This window comes from Pan troglodytes, chromosome 1 (genome assembly GCF_028858775.2).
Source record: "Pan troglodytes isolate AG18354 chromosome 1, NHGRI_mPanTro3-v2.0_pri, whole genome shotgun sequence".
In the NCBI taxonomy this organism is placed as follows: Eukaryota; Metazoa; Chordata; class Mammalia; order Primates; family Hominidae; genus Pan; species Pan troglodytes.
In genome coordinates this window covers 164,277,211-164,295,919 of record NC_072398.2, presented here as the reverse complement: position 1 = coordinate 164,295,919, position 18,709 = coordinate 164,277,211, and the positions used below count along the sequence as shown (strand labels likewise).

At 37.2% G+C, this 18,709-nt stretch overlaps 1 protein-coding gene across 35 annotated transcripts in view; it reads left to right on the top strand.

Annotated features, from left to right (window-relative positions):
- The window catches only part of SGIP1 (SH3GL interacting endocytic adaptor 1), a 222,914-nt gene that overhangs the window by 160,911 nt on the left and 43,294 nt on the right, over positions 1 to 18,709 (top strand). For 12 of the 35 annotated variants that reach the window (XM_054684015.2, XM_063800851.1, XM_063800835.1 and 9 more), the window contains 3 exons: positions 845 to 972; positions 1,895 to 2,021; positions 7,125 to 7,184. In XM_054684015.2, coding sequence (XP_054539990.1) covers positions 845 to 972; positions 1,895 to 2,021; positions 7,125 to 7,184 — 315 coding nt within the window. Of the gene's footprint in view, positions 1 to 844; positions 973 to 1,894; positions 2,022 to 6,130; positions 6,197 to 7,124; positions 7,185 to 18,709 lie in introns of all 35 variants that reach the window. The other 23 variants (XM_063800836.1, XM_054684003.2, XM_054684000.2 and 20 more) reach the window with 3 other exon arrangements.

Here is an 18,709-nt window from a genome sequence, read left to right as displayed (position 1 = left end):
GTATATCTCAGACATATGACTGAAGTTAGGCAGATGCCTGAATCCAGAGACCCCACTGGTGTGCTGACTGATGTGCATGCCAGCCTCTGTGTGTCTTCTGTGTTTCATACGTTTGTCATTGACAGCCAGAAAAGTAAATCCAAGAAGCTCTTTCAAAAATCGTCATGGGCAAACTCTGCATTGACAGATGCCCAAGCAGCCTCCTTCACAAAATAAAATCCTCTAAATTCAGTGCATTTCTGTTGTCAAGATTCTAAATACAAAGTATTCATGCAACATCTAATCTATTTTCTTATATTTTGTCTTTTGCTTACCATCCAGTGTTTGGGTACATTGATAAAGTTGGTGCTCATAGCTTGACCACAGTCAAAAGCATAATTCTCTTAACCACATTTAAAGAAGAAAAACCTAAAATGGAAAAATCATTCATCTTCCTTCAAGTTCTAACCTCCATTTTCATCTTGGACATAAATTCTACATACATGCAAAATGCAAGGAATTTATTATGTGTTTAATGTGTATGTGATGATAATGAAAGGTACCTACCATGCAGCAGAGAGTCTTAAGACCTTACCTCTGTCATAAAGCAATAAAAGGATTTACCTTTCACTGGGTGTCACATGACAACAAAAGGCAATGAGCTTCTACCATCAACCATAGCTGAAATCATTGATTTTTTTTCTTTATTAAGAAAAAAAAAGAGAAAAAAGAAAGTGCTACAGTGTTTAGTGTAGTAACTGCCAAGGCAAAAAAAAAAAAATGTCCGGGACTGGCATTATACTGTGATAACAGCGCTTTGGCCCCCTGTGTTTCCAGCCATTTTTAATGCTAGTTTGTTTTTCAGGTGCATCATCCCCTGCTCGACCAGCCACTCCTTTGGTTCCTTGCAGAAGTACCACTCCACCTCCACCTCCTCCCCGGCCCCCATCCCGGCCAAAGCTTCCTCCAGGAAAACCTGGAGTTGGAGATGTGGTATGTTCCCTTCTGCCCTGGCTTGCTCAGAAACAGTGAGAATGACAAACAGAAGCTCCAAATGCCTTCAGGTCTAAGCGTTTAGAGAACTCGTACAAACAACCCTGACAGGTGGCATCTGAAAGACAGTCACTGCGGTATGAGTGCACATTTCAACCCTCCTCAAATTTCTACCATCTTTCAAGCCAAGGTCTAAAATGACAGGAATGGTACGCTTGGACCCTTACCTCTGCTACAGTGGGTTAGACGCAAATGACGATAGTAACATTCATAGAAAGAGAGGTGTTTCACAGTATTTGTCTGATATTAGAAAACTCCAAGAGAGGGAAAATCCTGGCTTCTGATCCCAGAATACAGATGACATATTGATTGTAGGCACACGATGTGAATATACAGTGAAGGAGTGGTGGCTTGAGGAATTTGTTGCAGAAGTTTCTTGCCTTGTATTTTAAGGCTGAGGAGTGGAAAACATTCTGTGTGAACAATTAAGAGAGACTTGTGGCAGAGGTAGATTTCTTTGGCATTTGCACACAGGAGTCAGAAACAAATGATGTCCATAGCATTTGGCTGGGCTAACACAGTATTTTTGAATTTCGTTAGCTTTAGACGAGTATGAGCTCTCACTCTGTGTTACCTGCTGAGTCCCTGAGGGCATGTGAGTTCAGTCCTGAAACAGACCCACTGACCGTGTCACAGATCCCAGCTTCGCTAAGCTCAGCTTTAGCATGTTACGGTTTATCGTTTCTCCAGCTCCATTCCACAAACTCTCATATAGATAGAATTAATTTCAGTGTAAAAATGGTGACATCTATTCTTCAAATACCTAAGTTGTCATATCTGGGGCTGGGAGACATTAAAAATATGGAGCAAAAATACTGCAACCTGTGTATCTAACTTTTCATCTCTTTTCTTCTCCTTACAGTCCAGACCTTTTAGCCCTCCCATTCATTCTTCCAGCCCTCCTCCAATAGCACCCTTAGCGCGGGCTGAAAGCACTTCTTCAATATCGTCAACCAATTCCTTGAGCGCAGCCACCACTCCCACAGTTGGTAAAAATTCTCTCCTCTCTTTTAATCCGTTTGTGGTTTTGAATGGCTATTTTTTATGATCTGAAATCCCCAAGGCCCTGTGTTTCTGGTTGAAATTGTTTTGCTGTGTGTTTTGCTACTATTACCTGACTCTTCTTTTAAAACCACCTTCTCAGCAAAGGAGGCAAAGTGCTTTACCTAAGCAAATGAACAAATAAAAGAACATTAACACCTGTGTTTTGCAGGAATTTTCTTATGCTGTTCCATACAGAGCTATTCAAAAAATAAGGAAGAAATCGCCAAGGAAGGTCTTGTAATTTAGATATTATTTCTTAAAATAAAAATAGTCTCCTTTGAGGGGAAATGTTTGTTTAAATTCCAACCATGAACCACATCAGAAATCACAAAATTTAGAACTTGTATTTTCTTGAAGCTTTCATTTCTTCATCATTTTTGGTTGTCCTTATGTTGACAGATGATATAAACATCGGCATTGTGAGACTTGAGCAAACTTTTCAACATTTTTTTTTCTAGTGCTTTTCAGTGATGTGTGGTCAGTTTTTCCAGAGAAATAAGCCGTTGGTGGCATTTTCAGGAAATGCCTTTATGCCTGTTTCCTTATGCTGTGATGAAAGTAAAGAGTTGAGAATGGCTGTTCAGCTGGATGGTTTTCCAAGGTTTCAATGCTTCATTTTTCCTGGAGCATCATCCCCCTTTCCAAAGCTGGTCTCTCTCTTTTTCCACCTCCCAGCAGGAGACAGGTTCCTATTGCCTCTCTCATTTTTGCATGGTGTCTCCCACCTAGGGCTTTCCCATTCCATTTTTCCCATGGGATCCCCGTTCCCCATTGTCTTCCTTTATTGTCAGAACTCTCCTCCGGCTCTTCCATAGTGTAAACCACCTGGCCCATCCCACATTGCTTGGGAGAATCGTTAACTAAAGCTAAATAAGTTCCTTCTGCTACTCTCGGAAGAGCAGTCTGCCCAGTTGCCTATGTGAGAAGTAGCTTGATCAAAGCCTGAAGCTCTTCTGGAGAAAGAACTGCCTATTTTCCCAGATAAATAAGTTAAGGTGTGCCTTTTAAGGCCCCCAAAGGGAATTTCAACTATATCACGTGCCTTTGTATCTTTAATCAAATCCTCCCAAAAGAACCTTTCAAGTTTGGTGAAAATAGAGCCAGTTACCTAGTTTCTTGTGAGTTACCAACAGACAGATATTTAACATTATTTATGTAGCCAAGTTTGCTCCTGTCTGCAACATCAACTGGGGCAATTTGGGGCTTCCTATCTTTCAATGCCTAGTAACTCATTTCCCTCTGTTTTGTTTGTTTCTGTAATTTTTTTTAATTCTATCTCCTTAATATTCCTTGATTGCTATAAGCCATTCCCCACACTGCCACTCTTTTTCTAGATTAGTTGTTTCACCTCCTTCATGTGATTTGACTTGTCTGTCAGAGAGGAAAGTAAGAGTAAACTGTCACTCAGAAAGCTGACCCCAAGTGACCTCAGATAAACCTGTAACATGTTCTTTCAATGCACTGTGATTCATAGAGAAAATAGCACACACAAAGAATTTGAACTGGCCAAGTGCAGTGGCTCATGCCTGTAATCCCAGCACTTTGGGAGGCTGAGGCGGGCAGATCACAAGGTCAGGAGTTCAAGACCAGCCTGGCCAACATAGTGAAACCCCATCTCTACTAAAAATACAAAAATTAGCCGGGTGTGGTGGCGGGCGCCTGTAGTCCCAGCCACTTGGGAGGCTGAGGCAGGAGAATCCCTTGAACTCGGGAGGCGGAGGTTGCAGTGAGCCAAGATCGTACCACTGCATACTCCAGCCTAGGTGACAGAGTGAGACTCCATCTCAAAAAAAAAAAAAAAAAAGAGAGAGAGAATTTGAACTTTGTGTATGTTTGTACAATGTGTTTTTATACTCTCTGCTGCAGAAATCTCAAATCCTGGCCAGAAACTTTGATTCTTAACACATCTAGAATGGGTTCCTTCAAGATGAACCAGAGTGGGATTAAAAAAAAAATAGCCACATAAGAGGATAGTCACATTGCTTCATTACTAAGGAGCATACTGATTTAATCTGTTTGATTTTGTTATGTTTATTTGGTGTCCATCTTCCTGCTGAATTCCTCACCCTCCTGCCTTGTCTTTTCACCTGCTGTGGGTCAGCTGACAGCCACTTTTCTCCGAAGTAAATATATTGTCAAGACTGACTGTCCCCAGACTTCCTGTGCACTGCTCTTCCTCTCCGGAGAGGATGGGCTGTTCAACACCAAAGGGCCTAATCATAACTGACTTGGAATGTCAACTTAATGTAGTCAAATGGTGTGAGGGAGGTAGAGAATTTCAGCAGCAAATTCTCTGAGGTTGGTAGCTCAACATTTCCCTCCCACTGCAATACTTTTTTTTGACATTTCCTATGGTACTTGAACCAAAATTGGGGCAAATCTAAAGTAATTCAAGAACTAAAGTTTTAAGAGCAAGTCTAAACCTTCTACACAGCAATTCATATAAGAAGATGCCCCTAAATGACTTTGGATATGAAATCTCTCATGACAGCTGTGATTACACAAAAGCAAATCTGATGCCACAGGTGAAAACAGGACTTTTTGTGTATTGTCACACTCGAATGAAGAAGAGCTCCTATACAACTGCCTTTTATTGAATTGAAGACACCCTCGATTGAAAAATGTACCATTATTTTTTATACAACTAAGAAAGGGGAGAAAAACTACTGGTTGAGCTAAGATAAAATGCTTTTTTATTACATTAATTATTTCAGACAGGTTATAATATGAAAAAGTGCACAGTTTAGAATCAATGAGCCAGGTTTGGTGGTGTGCAGTGGTAATCTGGTGGTAATGCCAGCTGAGATGGGAGGATTACTTGACCCCAGGAATTCAGGACAAGCCTGGGCAACATAGCAAGATTCTCATCTCAGTTTTTAAAAATAATAAATAAATAAATAAATAAATGAAAAACAGTAATTTCTTTTGCACTAGTAAAAGCTCACAGGACCTCTACTATATGATTTGGGGGAAAATCCTATCAATATTATGAGGATAGAGAAATTGCTTAAAGTTATTCTAAGAAACAAGCACCTTGACATTTCAAGATACAGAGATAACAATAGAGATAATGAGGAATATTATCATTAAATTGTAAATATGGAGTCAAGCTAATAGAATATTTTCTGAGGAACATTATTATTTGTGGAATATTTTTTCTACCCTCATCCATTTCCTTCTCTGCATTTTTCTTTCTTACTGGTCTTTGTACAGATTTTATTCAATTTTCTGTTAAAGTTGTAATAGTATGCATAAGACCTGTGGCATTGAGTACTTTTTTAAAATCACATAGAGTCAAAAATCCCAATTACTTGCATTTGTTAGTTGCTGAGAAGAGAGACCTTGTAAAGAGCTGAATTGGTTAAAGTCCAGAGCACCAATTCATGATGTTGTGACCAATTTACAAAGACATTCAGACACAGCTGGATACCATAGACAAAGATGAAATTATGATAATGCTGTTCAAAATTAACAGTCCATAACTATCAAAGGCAGGTGCAAGGCAAATTGAATTTGGATATTGATGAGGCTGAAATGGGATAGTTCATACAGGGACCTTGGATTTATACTGTTGCTTTTTTATGGCCATGTTAAAAGCATCTACTTTCCCCATGGGAGGAAGGTGCATGCTGAGTGATCCTGTTGAGCTGTCACTGCTCTGTCAGGAGATTCTTGTTGATGGACATATGTCTGACCACTTGAGAATTGTGTTGGAGTGAAACACACTTGCATAAGTCAATTATTAATGACAGTTCCTTTAGCAACTCCCAGAGAAGGTGGGGCATGACTTCTTCCCTGGAGCTGACTTCAGACAAATTCACAAATGCTAAACCCTGGCTTTTTTTTAACATTTTAATTTCCTCTCATAGAATCATCACAAAATAAGAAAACACTTTTTTATATCGTAATCATAATTCCAGTGTTTTCAGTTTTGTTTCCTTTTTCCACTAAAATCATTCCTGTGTTTCAATCAGTAAAGTGGGCTTCTTGATTTCATTTGGGATTTGTATTTGTGTTTTTGTTTTCCATTCGTTTATGTTTCTTTGGTTCGTAGTGTCAGAAGATGATGTTTTTTATGACAAACTGCCCTCGTTTGAAAGGCGCTGTGAAACGCCTGCAGGTATGGTGCTAGCAAAGTGATCTCTAGAGACCTAGATTCCAAAAATCCAAGCCATTATCCATCTGAATGCTATAAACTTCATGGACATGCCCTCACCTCATGAGCGTCCAGTGCCTCTCAGATGCACCCTGTATATTTACTGTTCATCGTGGAACTCGTGCCACTGAAAATTTTTAAGTGACTATATTCAAAAACAGCAGGTTGCATGACAGTTTCTCAGTGAAGAGGTTCAAAAAAGGTGAGATGCTATTGCTTTGTGAATTTACAAAGGAAAGAATAATTTAACTGCTCAGAATTACATGTCCGGTCACTGCTTTTTAATTTAAAAAATAATAGAGCATCACTAGTAATCTTGTTTTCTCTTTGATACATAGGTAAAGGGTGTTTTGTGTCTGGATGCCTAAGGTGATTCCAGGGGAGGGGATGGAAGATATGTGACATCTTCCCTGAAATTTATATTGATATGCAATGCTTTGTCATTTAAAACCTAAGCTAATGTTTTCTACAATCCATAACTCTGAGTTTATCTTTTTGGAAACATAGAAGGGGATGACATTGAAGATGAAATGGATACAGCAATTGCTGAATGACAGTTTGCCCAAATTAGTGCAGTTAAAATATGCTGACGCCCCTGCATGGCCAGGAAGACTTCTGCTCCATGCACACAAGCACCAAGTATCAAGCTACCACCAACATGTTCCCATTCCTTTAGGCCTCCATAGCTTTGCTTTTGCTTTCTGTTTCCTGAACTAAAAAAAAAAAAAAAGTGTAGATTGCCAGCCTTCCCTTTTTCCTGCACGCTAATGGCATGTAGTGCCTCCACCCTTCCCTATAGTGAGATTAATGACCTGCTCTGTAACTCACATTGTGTCCTTCTCTCTCCCTTTCCTTAACCCTTCCCATCCCGCTTCAACTCCTGGCCATACAGAGAATGAACAGCCTTCCCTCGTTTGGTTTGACAGAGGAAAGTTTTATTTGACTTTTGAAGGTAAGTAGTGCATAGCATACCAGATTCTAATTTATACTCCTCCTCATCCTTATTTCCCCATTTGCATTTCCAAATCCCAGTTCTCTTCAAAAGTTCTGGTCTCACTTTCTATATGAAAATGCTATGGCTACTTAGAAAATATTAAACACTAAAGGAAATATTACATGAATTTGGTTTGTATATGATCTTCAATTTTTTCACATTAAAAAAAGTTCAAGCTAATTTGCAGTTAATATTGGTTATTTAATTAACTATGGTCAATTGAAAATAAAACAAAACAAAACACACCTTTTTTGGCCAAGGAACTTAACTCTGTCAACCAGGGCTCTTTCCTAACTCTTTTGCAAATGCAGTGCAACAAATATAAGGACATTTTTGGTTGGTATTGGTATTTAACTTGTTTTGGATAATTAATATTTTAGATGCAACATGCATTATTGTAAAATCTAAATATGTAAATACATTCTTATGACAAGGAATGCTGTATAAGAGATCAGAAAAATCGGGAAAAGAAAAAAAGGAGTTTATTAGTAAATTTGATCTGCGTCTCCTGAAATTGCAATTGAGATGACTGCAGTAAAATGGACAACTATTGCTGGACTTGCCATTTTAGAAGATTAAGGAAAATATACATAAATATAATGTCAAATATCTAACCTCATTCTTTGATCATTTGTTATATTCTGCATAAAGGGTAAGCATTCTTCTGTTTTATATTTAAGTTTTAATCATCTTAACAGGCCAGTCATTTGATTAAATGGTCCATTTGAACTAATGATGGGGGAAGAAGTTAAGTAATTTAACTTAATTTATGGACCATCTTACACATAAAAATTTATCACATAAAATCCTGCTTTCTAGGATTTTAAATAGCTACATTTATCCCAGGATCAAAAGTTGGCCAAAACACATTCCACTCTAGATTTGAATCTAAATATTGAACTTGTTTTTGTGTTTCATGGCAACAAAATAGAATTTTCATAACTTGAGTGTGTTTTAATGCAACTTTAAAAATCAGAATGGCTGATATACATAAATAGTTTGTATAGTTGTGGCTTTTTTCTCTGAACAATAAATTTTGCTTGCAAGATAGTCATAGAGATGGAAGTTCTTAGCTAGAACTTATCCAGAAATAGTTTGGGTAGTATTAGGAAAGATGGTCTGATTTCAAATTTCTCAAACATCCTGATTTCTTGAACTAGCCTGGTCAGAAGGCAGGTGAATAAGCAGTCTTCAGGAGAGGATGTATCTTCTGCACATGAAGTCAAAGCCTTCATTGCCTTGGGTCATTAATTTTGTGATAACCAAGATGCAAAGTCCACAACTTGTGACCTCCTAAACTTTCTCTTTGAATTAGATGAAATTAGTAAGTACCCAGGTATTTTTTTTACTAATCAGCATGTTGCCAAAGAAGAAACTACAGTTGCATAGGTTGGTAATCCTGAAGTAAAGCAATACCTGCATACTTAAAGGCACTTTGGTTCCATCTGGTCACACCAGATGATGCAGTTTACCTTCTTTTAACTAGGAAATTAAACAAGGCACTTTGCCAACCCTCAAATCATTGTCTGGGGCTCAACAACAAAAAAACAACTCTGAGAGTTTTTTGTTGTTTGTTTTGGCTAGTGTATGTGTCAGCTTATTTGTTTATGCTTTATTGTGGACCTGTTTTGAGAGACAGAGAGAGATCTTTTATGAAGAAACCAATCTAAAGACATCTTTGGTTGTCTGTTTTGAAAATACATATTATCAGTCAAATATAAATATTTAATAAATGTGTGGAATAACATATCACATTTTATGAAAATATATTTGTCAGTGGATGTCTGGGTATTTAAAGTTGGTAACATTGCCATTCTAATTAGTGAGACCCAAATTCCTTAAACATCTCAATTTGGGCCAAGAGAAGTCATGCAAGAAGAGTTTTAATAGAAATTAATTGGAATCTCTAGTATTGTATTATCTTAATCTTGGACTTTGTTCAAGTTTAAGTATAAAAGAGGCTTCTTGAAAGGATGTGTGAATAGCCATATCATGAATGTTGGTGTCACTGTTTCTCTCGCTAAAAAATGTTTATGCAGATACAAGTATATTCAAATGCACTTCAAGGGAAGCCTTAGAAGAAACTAAAAATGATGCCTTGCTATCTGAGCAAAAACGGCTATATTTTTTAAATGGAGATTTGTTTTCATCATGTATGTACATTAGACTCGGGTATTTTTAGCTAGTAAAACCTAGAAGAATTTTTTTAATTTTTCTGCTGTGATGATAAAATGACATAGAAATGGTGACATTTTAATTTACCTCGAGAATAGTGCCCCCACCTAAATTTTTATACTGCAAAAACATTTTCCTTCAACATGCTTTATTGAATAGGATTTCTAACATATTCTTGTAGGGCACTCTGGTTTTACCCGCATTTGTTATTATTAATATTAATTAACATTATCTTTAATTCTTCATTCAGGGAATGTAGAAGAAGAAAGATTCCCACTTCAAAATAGTCATCAGTTCCAAATAGCTTTTCAATTTTTATTTATTGACTTCTAAATAGTATTTTTACAGTGTTCAAAACACTATTCTGTCTTGTTCATCATTTTGTTCTTACAATGCTTTAGATATCATTGTCAGTCAATGTTTGAGCTACTGATCAACCAATCAACTAAGTGGCGTATGACTTTATTTGAGGATAACATGAGGTGCTTCACACTTCCAAATTTAAGTTAATAATAGAGATAGAAAAGTGTTAGTGGTTCTAATTCTCGAGTCCCAGTGCTTTTCTGAATGTTTTACTTTTAGAAACAGCTTCACTGAAATATTAATTTATAATAAAAATTCAATTTATTTTAAGTTGGGGAAAAAAAAACAGTAAAGATTGCAAATGGTGATGACTTTTTTTTTTTTTTTTTTTTTTTTTGAGACGGAGTCTCGCTCTGTCGCCCAGGCTGGAGTGCAATGGCTCGATCTCGGCTCACTGCAAGCTCCGCCTCCCGAGTTCACGCCATTTTCCTACCTCAGCCTCCCGAGTAGCTGGGACCACAGGCGCCCGCCACCACGCCTGGCTAATTTTTTGTATTTTTAGTAGGGATGGGGTTTCACCGTGTTAGCCAGGATGGTCTCGATCTCCTGATCTTGTGATCCACCCGCCTCGGCCTCCCAAAGTACTGGGATTACAGGCGTGAGCCACCGCGCCTGGCCCAAATGGTGATGACTTTTTAAATTCATCAAAGACTGTATCCTATTGAAGCTATCAAGTATTCTGAGGTGGGAGGGCAAGATATTTTCATGACAAATATTAAATAGAAGATATGACTGCTAGATATTTGAGCAATTCCCTAGAGTATTTGAACATCAAGATGTTTCCAGAAATGTACTGCACTTCTCCTTGGTTAGCTTTTTTAACTACAAAATCATCTCGTATGTGGTGGTGAAAAACAAACAAACAAAAAATCTGCTACCTTAAGTACTTAAGTGGCCTCGTGTAGGAATATAAGCTCTGTCATCTACTCATATAGCCTCTTATATCTCACACACTCTTATCTCTAGACTCTCTGTGCTCCTGTTTACTCGTCTTTTCCCATCATTCCCACCAGGAATGCCACATCCCTAGCAGTGCCCTTTTCTACATTTCAGTCTCTCAGATGAACTTGCCCACGTGTTTCCTGACGAAATCCTGACTCTTAGGAGCCATCACTTCCATAGCACTCTCTATGGAGACCTCTCTTCAGTCTTCTGTGGATCGTTCATCATGGGACTAGGAGGCAGTGTTTGGATTCTCTTAGCTCCCTATTGCTGCTTCCAAAGCCTTCCTGATTGTGAGAGCAGCCGTCTGATAATTCCACCCTCTTCCACTCCTTATTGCTGTTAACAGTTGACTGCAGAGCAGTCCTCTGCATTTATCTTAGAGGTGCTGGCAGCTTGCGTGTCATCCTCTGTGCCACCTCACTTCCCAGCATCATCCTGTGACATAGAGTGTACGTATGTGACCTGTGTCACATGCTGGCTCCAGGGCCTCTTGATTTTTGCTCCAAGAAGCTTTCTCTCCACTTTACTCGGTACTCCACACCTCTGGCCACATCCTGGAAGTCATTCCCCTGGCAAGTCTCATTTCAGCTGTTTCATCATTAAGAATTTGTCACCCTTTTTGTACACCAGGGACTTTATGAAGCAATATTCTTTCATTCAACAAATATTAAGTGACTGCCTGCTGTGTACTAGCACTGTCCTGGGCACTCCCTACTAGTGAACAAAACAGAAAAAAATACCTGTCCCCACAGAGGTTATGTTCTACTGTGGAAAGTTAAAAAGATAAATAAGTAATATATATATAGTATGAATATTGTAATGAGTTCTATAGGAAAAATAAAACAGGAAAGGAGAATGGAGCATAGTGAGGGTTGCAGTTTTAAATTGGGGGATTTGAGGTTGAAAAATGAAAAATAAAAATAATAATGAATACGAGTAACTAACATTTGAGTATTTACCATGTGTAAAGCAGCCTCCATCTATTATCTTATTTCACCTGCACAACTCACTGATGCAGAAACTGAGATTCAGATAACGTAAGTAACTTTCACAGGGTCACACAGTCAAAAGAGACAGAGTGGTGGAGCGCAGTGGCTCACGCCTGTAATTCCAGCACTTTGGGAGGCCGAGGCGAGTGGATCACCTGCGGTCAGGAGTTCAAGACCAGCACAGCCAACATGCCGAAACCCCGCCTCTACTAACAATACAAAAATTAGCAGGGCATAGTGGCACGTGCCTGTAATCCCAGCTACTTGGGAGGCTGAGACAGGAGAACTGTTTGAACCTGGGAGGTGGAGGTTGCAGTGAGCCAAGATTGCGCCACTGCACTCCAGCCTGGGTGACAGGGTGAGACTCCATCTCAAAAAAAAAAAACAAAAAACAAAAAGGGAGTAATGATTCAAACTCTGGCCACCTAGCCAGAGGTCACTACCTCACCCTACTGTACATACCTAATCTCATTCAGTCCTTGCAACAAAGGTTTTGCCCTAATCTTCTAGCCTTCCAGCTCTCTAATTTCCTGATACTACACCTTATTTTTCCCTTTTATTTTTAGATGACAGCTAATAATTGTCCTATTCATAGGATACCAAATAATATTTCAATACATGTGTACTATGTATAATAATCAAATCAGAGTAATTAGCATATCCATCATCTCAAATATTTATCATTTTTTTGGGTTGTGAACATTCAAAATCCTCTTTTTGGAAATATACAAGAAATTATTGTTTTCCCTATTTACCATACAGTGCTATAGAATACTAACATTTAGTCCTCCTATCTAGTTGTAATTTTGTACCTATTAACCAGCCTTTGACCCCACTGAGACCTCTGTCCTCACGTTCTTCCTGTTCTCAGTCCACTAACCCAGGTGGAGATATTCAAGTTCTTTTCATTATCCAGATGAGACCCCAGAGAGGAAAAATACATTTCTGAAAGGACCTTAATCATTTACATAATAGGAGCTACATTTTTTCTCTTTGGAGTTATATTATCTCTGTGGAAAAAATAAACGCTTGGGCATTTTAAATGTCTGACCTTCTTAAGCAGGTTATTAAATACCCCTACTTAGTCATTGGCAAGTCACAATTATAGTCATAGAGCATTCGACTTTCCTTACCCTGACATAGCAATAAAGTAAGAAATGAACTGGTCAAATTTCTCACATGCAGCCACAAGGATACTAATTCATTCATTTGAGAGTCACTAAAGGAAGGAAAATTGGAAGATATGACCAATTTTCTGGGGAGCAATGGCTATGCTAAATTCACATTATTCTCAAGTGGGAGGTGTTTGCTAATAGCACTTACCCCACTGAAGGCCCCTTTCAATCAATAACAGGAAAATTATTAAGTACCCACTCAGCAAATCACAGCATTAAGTACGACCAGGTTGGGGAAACAATACAGAAACATTAAAAGCAGTTTTACAAGACTGTCTTCATTAGAAATATTAAAACCACGCTCCTTAGCTATTCTGAGTTTTTATATATGGACTGTATTGTCTATCTAAAATGAAAAATTCATTCTATTAAAATAACTGAAGGTCACAGAGAGTTTTTTTTAATAGCCTCAACCTGTTAAGATTAAAGTGGAGCTGAACCTGCAAAATGTTCTATCAGGCAGTTCTGCCGAGGATTTCAGTAGTACACTTTACCTCTTCATAATAAATTCGTTCCCTGGTTCTGAAAATTTTGACATTGACCAGCATGATGATCATACTTGGTTTCCTGCTCTTTGAGACAGTTGTCCTGTCTCATTCATGATTAGTGTACGACTGTCATGCTGGTGTTAGAACAGAAAGCCAGCAAAGTGTCCCCTGTTTCTGGCCTGAGGTCTAGGCCAAAATGGAAGGAATAGGCTTCTAGAGAGGACATAAATGTACAGAATTCATGTTAGAATTCTACTGATGGGAAAGCTGGAGAACAGGTGTGTTACCTTCTATTCCAAGCACGTCACCATGCAAGGAGTACCTAGTTGGTGAAAATATCATTTTGCTTGGATTCAGCATATCTGGGGTGCTGCTGTTTTTACCAGTAATGCTGATGCAGTGTATCGCTGATGAGCCCTTAATACGGGCTACATTCTGAGCTAGCTACTCCACATGCACAAGCTCATGTCATTCACACAACAGTCCTAGGAAGTGGGTACTATTGTTAATCACATTTTACAGATGAGTAAACAAAGGCTCTGAGCACTTAGGTAACTTTTCTGAGATTACACAGCTAGTTGGTGGTTAAATCAGTTAGAGGGGAGTTATTGATAACACAGCTAGTCAATGGTTAAATACGTTGAAAGGGAGTTACTATTATGTCACAAAACTGATGTTCCTAACCACTATGCTACTCAAGTCTTGGTTGTGCCACTCAATAACCACGTGATCTTGAGCATTTAATGTCTCTGGGTCTCTGTTCCATCATTTTTAAAATGGAAAGCATAATACCCACCTGGCAGGATAATTAGGAAAATTGGATAAGATGCATTGTTTTTGTTTAATAAAGTACTATACATATGAAAGGTTTTAAATTATCCATGCTTTGAAGTTGCATTCAAATTAAAGAATGAAAGGAAGAGACCAAGAAGGTATTGCATCCAAGATGCATTTGTTTCTCATTTCTGGTAACTTCCTGGTCTCTAAAGTGGCCTCTTGGGTGTCTGGTGGTGACTATACTTAGAAGCTTCTTGTGTCTCTATCAGACTCACTGATAATGTAGTTTCTTCCTCTTATGGCCATAATGGTCCAAAACACACAGTTGTTTCTGAATATGTCTGTCATGCAAAGGAAAATCAACACAATCCAATAGGTTTAAAATAGATAAACATTGGGCAACATTTGCTTTGCTCAAGATTGAAGCCTTTCACTCCCCAGAGAGGAATGGAACCCTGAGTGTCAGCTGCACTTCCCTGGGTGCAAAAGTAGATTCTAGAACAGGACTTCTCATCTGACTGGAGTAACCAAATGGGGAACTAACAAGAACAGCGGAAAGTCTTGAGCCCCACAAAATGAAGGGTTGCTATGCGTGGACAATTTTAAAACCTGAAGCATAAGTTAAATAGTTCCCTAGAGCAGGAAAATGAGTAACAGAATAGAAAAGTTAAAGAATATTCACTCATTTATTTTTGCATTCAATGCTTCACAACCAGTCCATGAGCTCTTCTTAGCTACAAGCCCTTGTGCTGGAATTATGGAGGTGAAATAATAAAACTCCTGCCTTCCAGTAATTCACAAGAAATAGAAGAATAGAAGAAAGAGAAGAGTTCGGCACTTCCTATGCAAAGCATCCTGTAGCAAAGGCAATGGTAGAATTGCAAAAATGTTCTAGTAGGGTGATGGAAGAAACGGGAGCAATATTTATACCTACATAGACTCTACTTTGAAGCAATATAACATGTTGCTATGTTAGAGTCTAATAGAAAATCTTAGGTGATATGTAAATGTTAACCTAAGGTATGCTTGGTATTATCCGAGTATTAGAAAGATTCCTCAATTAATGCATATCCATTTGCCCTCAGTACACATATACATACATATGCACACACACACACACACACACATAGAGATAATAGAGAAAAAGATATGGAATATATATATCATATATATGATATGATATGTATCACACATATATTCTATATCATATGTATGATATATTGACATACTGATATAGCATACATACTATATATTGTATATCAGCTATATCACTTTTTACATATGATCTATATCATATATATTATATATGATCATAACCTACAATATGATATATATCATAGGTTTTCATATATGATATATATCATAGGTTTTCATATATGATATATAATGTTTTTGTATATGATATATATGAAATATGGAATATGAATGATATATGGCATATCATAAATATTTCATATCACTATATAAAGAGAAAAAGAACTCTGTGTGTGTGTACGTGTGAGTGTGTGTATGCGTTTATGCATGAGCTCTGGAATAAGCCTTCTAGATCTTAGTTATAACCTCAGCACGATGTGTGACTTTAGGCAGGTTACCTAACCTCTCTAAGACTTAGTTTCCTCCTCTGAAAATTGGAATAATAATGGCACCTCTTTCATAGGGTTGTGGTCAAGATTAAAGTCAAACACTGGGTACAGTGCATGCAAAGCACTCAAATATAAGCCACTGTTGTCCAACTTCATGCATCCTCTGCTTGTAACATGGCTGTGTTTTACTTAGCTCTTGCCTGCTTTGGAAAAGTTTCAGTTGTGGCATTCTTGTCTTCTTCCACATAAAAATCTGACAATTTGATTCTGCTGAGAGTTGCTACATGGTCTCCCTTCCTTGTCAGCAGGGATGATAAGCAGTGTTTTCTCTGCTGGTATGGAGCAAGAAAATGATTTGGAAGCATCATGCCACTGTGTTGCTGTACACCCTTTGCCTCTACCAGAGCCCATTATTAAAGCTGACTTGTTGAGACTAATGGTCTGCCTGCCAGTGTACTCCTGGGGGTTCTGTGTTAACACTGATGGGAGATGTGGCAGAAAATCTTTTATCCTCTCTTTTATTAAAGGATTTGTAAATCATAGCATTTCTGCCGATTTGACATATAATTTCAAACTTCCTGAGAAAAGAATGGAGAAGCTGAGAATTCCAGGGGGGAACTGCTTCATCTTTGGATGGTTCTGAGCCTTCAACATGCAATCGCTGGCTGATGACCTCTATAGCATGTTTCTATTATGTCTTTTGAGAAGAGCTGTCCACAGACTTTGGCTGCCTACCCTATTTCAAAATACTCTTCTTATTAACCTCGGACATAAATGAATGAAGAAAGTATACTAGTGATTCAAAGAGATTTTATTAAGACTCAGGAGAATCTCTCACTTATAAGCCTTTTTACGTGTCTGCTGTGGATATATTTAATCAGCACCACATATACTCCAAACAAATTTTAGACAATTACTTGTGAAAGGCTTTTGCAAACTATAAAGTACTATTCAAAAGTAATCATTTCCTAAGGTAATAATTAGTATTAATGAATATTTAATATGTGCTAGACATGTGCTAAGAATTTTATATTAATTGCTTCATTTATTAAATCAAAGATTGGCTGAGAGACATTAACATAAGGCATTAACATAAGTCACTGTCCTTAAGATTTTAACCTTTTTATGTCTTCAACTATTTTGCACTGTGTGTGTAATCATTTCTGCTACAGCGTGGACTGTCAGCAGGCAAAAAAATTTCATGGACTTTGTGTTCTCTTCTGCTGACTCTGCTGTACCAAGTCACCAGGACACAAGTAAATATGGCCTTGGGGCTTCTTTTCTTGCTGATGCATATTCACACAGGCAGCGTGTGCTGTGTGTGTTTACAACTGTGTTTCTTAGTCTTCTATTCAGAGTAATAACAGCATGACTTCCCCTAAGATCTGATTCAGAGAATTGAAATATGCCCTGAGAAAACATAAGAGGTTTTTCTGGAGAAGTGTCCCAAGGGTAATATTAATTGTTCAAGGATGTTTCAGAAAAGTTGCAATCATCACTGTGGCAAATGAATCTAGGGAGAGGAAGCATGAGTTATTTAATGTCAGTTACTCCTTTCCTTAGGTTTTTGCCTTTTTTTGGACTTCACACACAGCCGATTTGCTATGAAACTAGCAGCTCAAATAGCAGGCTTTCAGGCAGTCAAACAATGGCAGACTGCATTCTTCCTGCTTCTCCAATCATATTTATCAGTCCCATTGGGGGAATAACTTTCAGTAGTGCTCAAAATTACCAGCATCCAATTTGTAACTGCAAGGAACCATTCAAGAAATAAACACTTCAAGAAAAGAAATAAACCATTCAAGAAAAGAACACTTATGGGTTCTCACTCATAAGTGGGAGTTGAACAATGAGAACACATGGACACAGGGAGGGGAACAACACACACTGGGGCCTGTCGGGAGTTGGGAGGCAAGGAGAGGGAGAGCATTAGGACAAATACCTAATGCATGTGGGGCTTAAAAACTGGGTGACGGGTTGATGGGTGCAGCAAACCACCATGGCACATGTATACCTATGTAACAAACCTACACATTCTGTACATGTATCCCAGAACTTAAAGTAAAATTTAAAAATAAATAAATAAATAACAAAATGTTTCTGAATTCCAGTTATATTAAAACAAAAACAAAACAAAACAAAAAAACTTCTTCATTACTTTGGTTCACAATTTATTTCTTCTTTTTAATGAATTACTGTTTTTGGTAAAATCTGAAATTTTTTTGTTATAATTTGCTTCTTGCTATCAAACCATTTATTTTAATTTGGTCACTCATCTTTATTACCTTTATCTCACATTTTCATCAAATATTTTTAATTTTGAATATATTTTATACTATACATAAAACAAACTATATATTATATAATATGTAAAATATTATAAATAAATATTTATACTATAAAATATATTTATATATTTATAATATAAAATAGTTATATATAAAATAAATATATATCATATAATTTATATAGAGATACACATTTATATATAATATAAAATATACATATTTTAATAAATATTATAATAAATATTTATGACAGTTGATATTTTAATCTAAATATTATCTTTTCTCTTTAATAAATAAATGTAAAGATGACAAAAGAAAAAAGAAAGGAAAAATGTAGAAATCTCAATATTTAAAATTCCGAAGTAATTATCAATATGTACTTATATTTTTTCCTCAATATGAAAGTAACACATACACATTATAGAAAACTTGGAAAAACAGAAAGGTATTTTTAAAAAGATCTATAATCAAATAGCTGTAGATGACCACTATTATCATTTTGATGTTTTTCAGTTCTGAGATTTTGCATGTGAATGTGAGTCTGCATGTGTGCATGTATAGTTTATATTATCACACAGTGTATAATTATGCATCCTTTTATTTTAACATACGCTAATATTCCCCTTGACACTTCAAAGTATTTACAAATAGCTCACAGTTGGCTTTATTGTGATCATGACATTAATTTAAGCATATTATT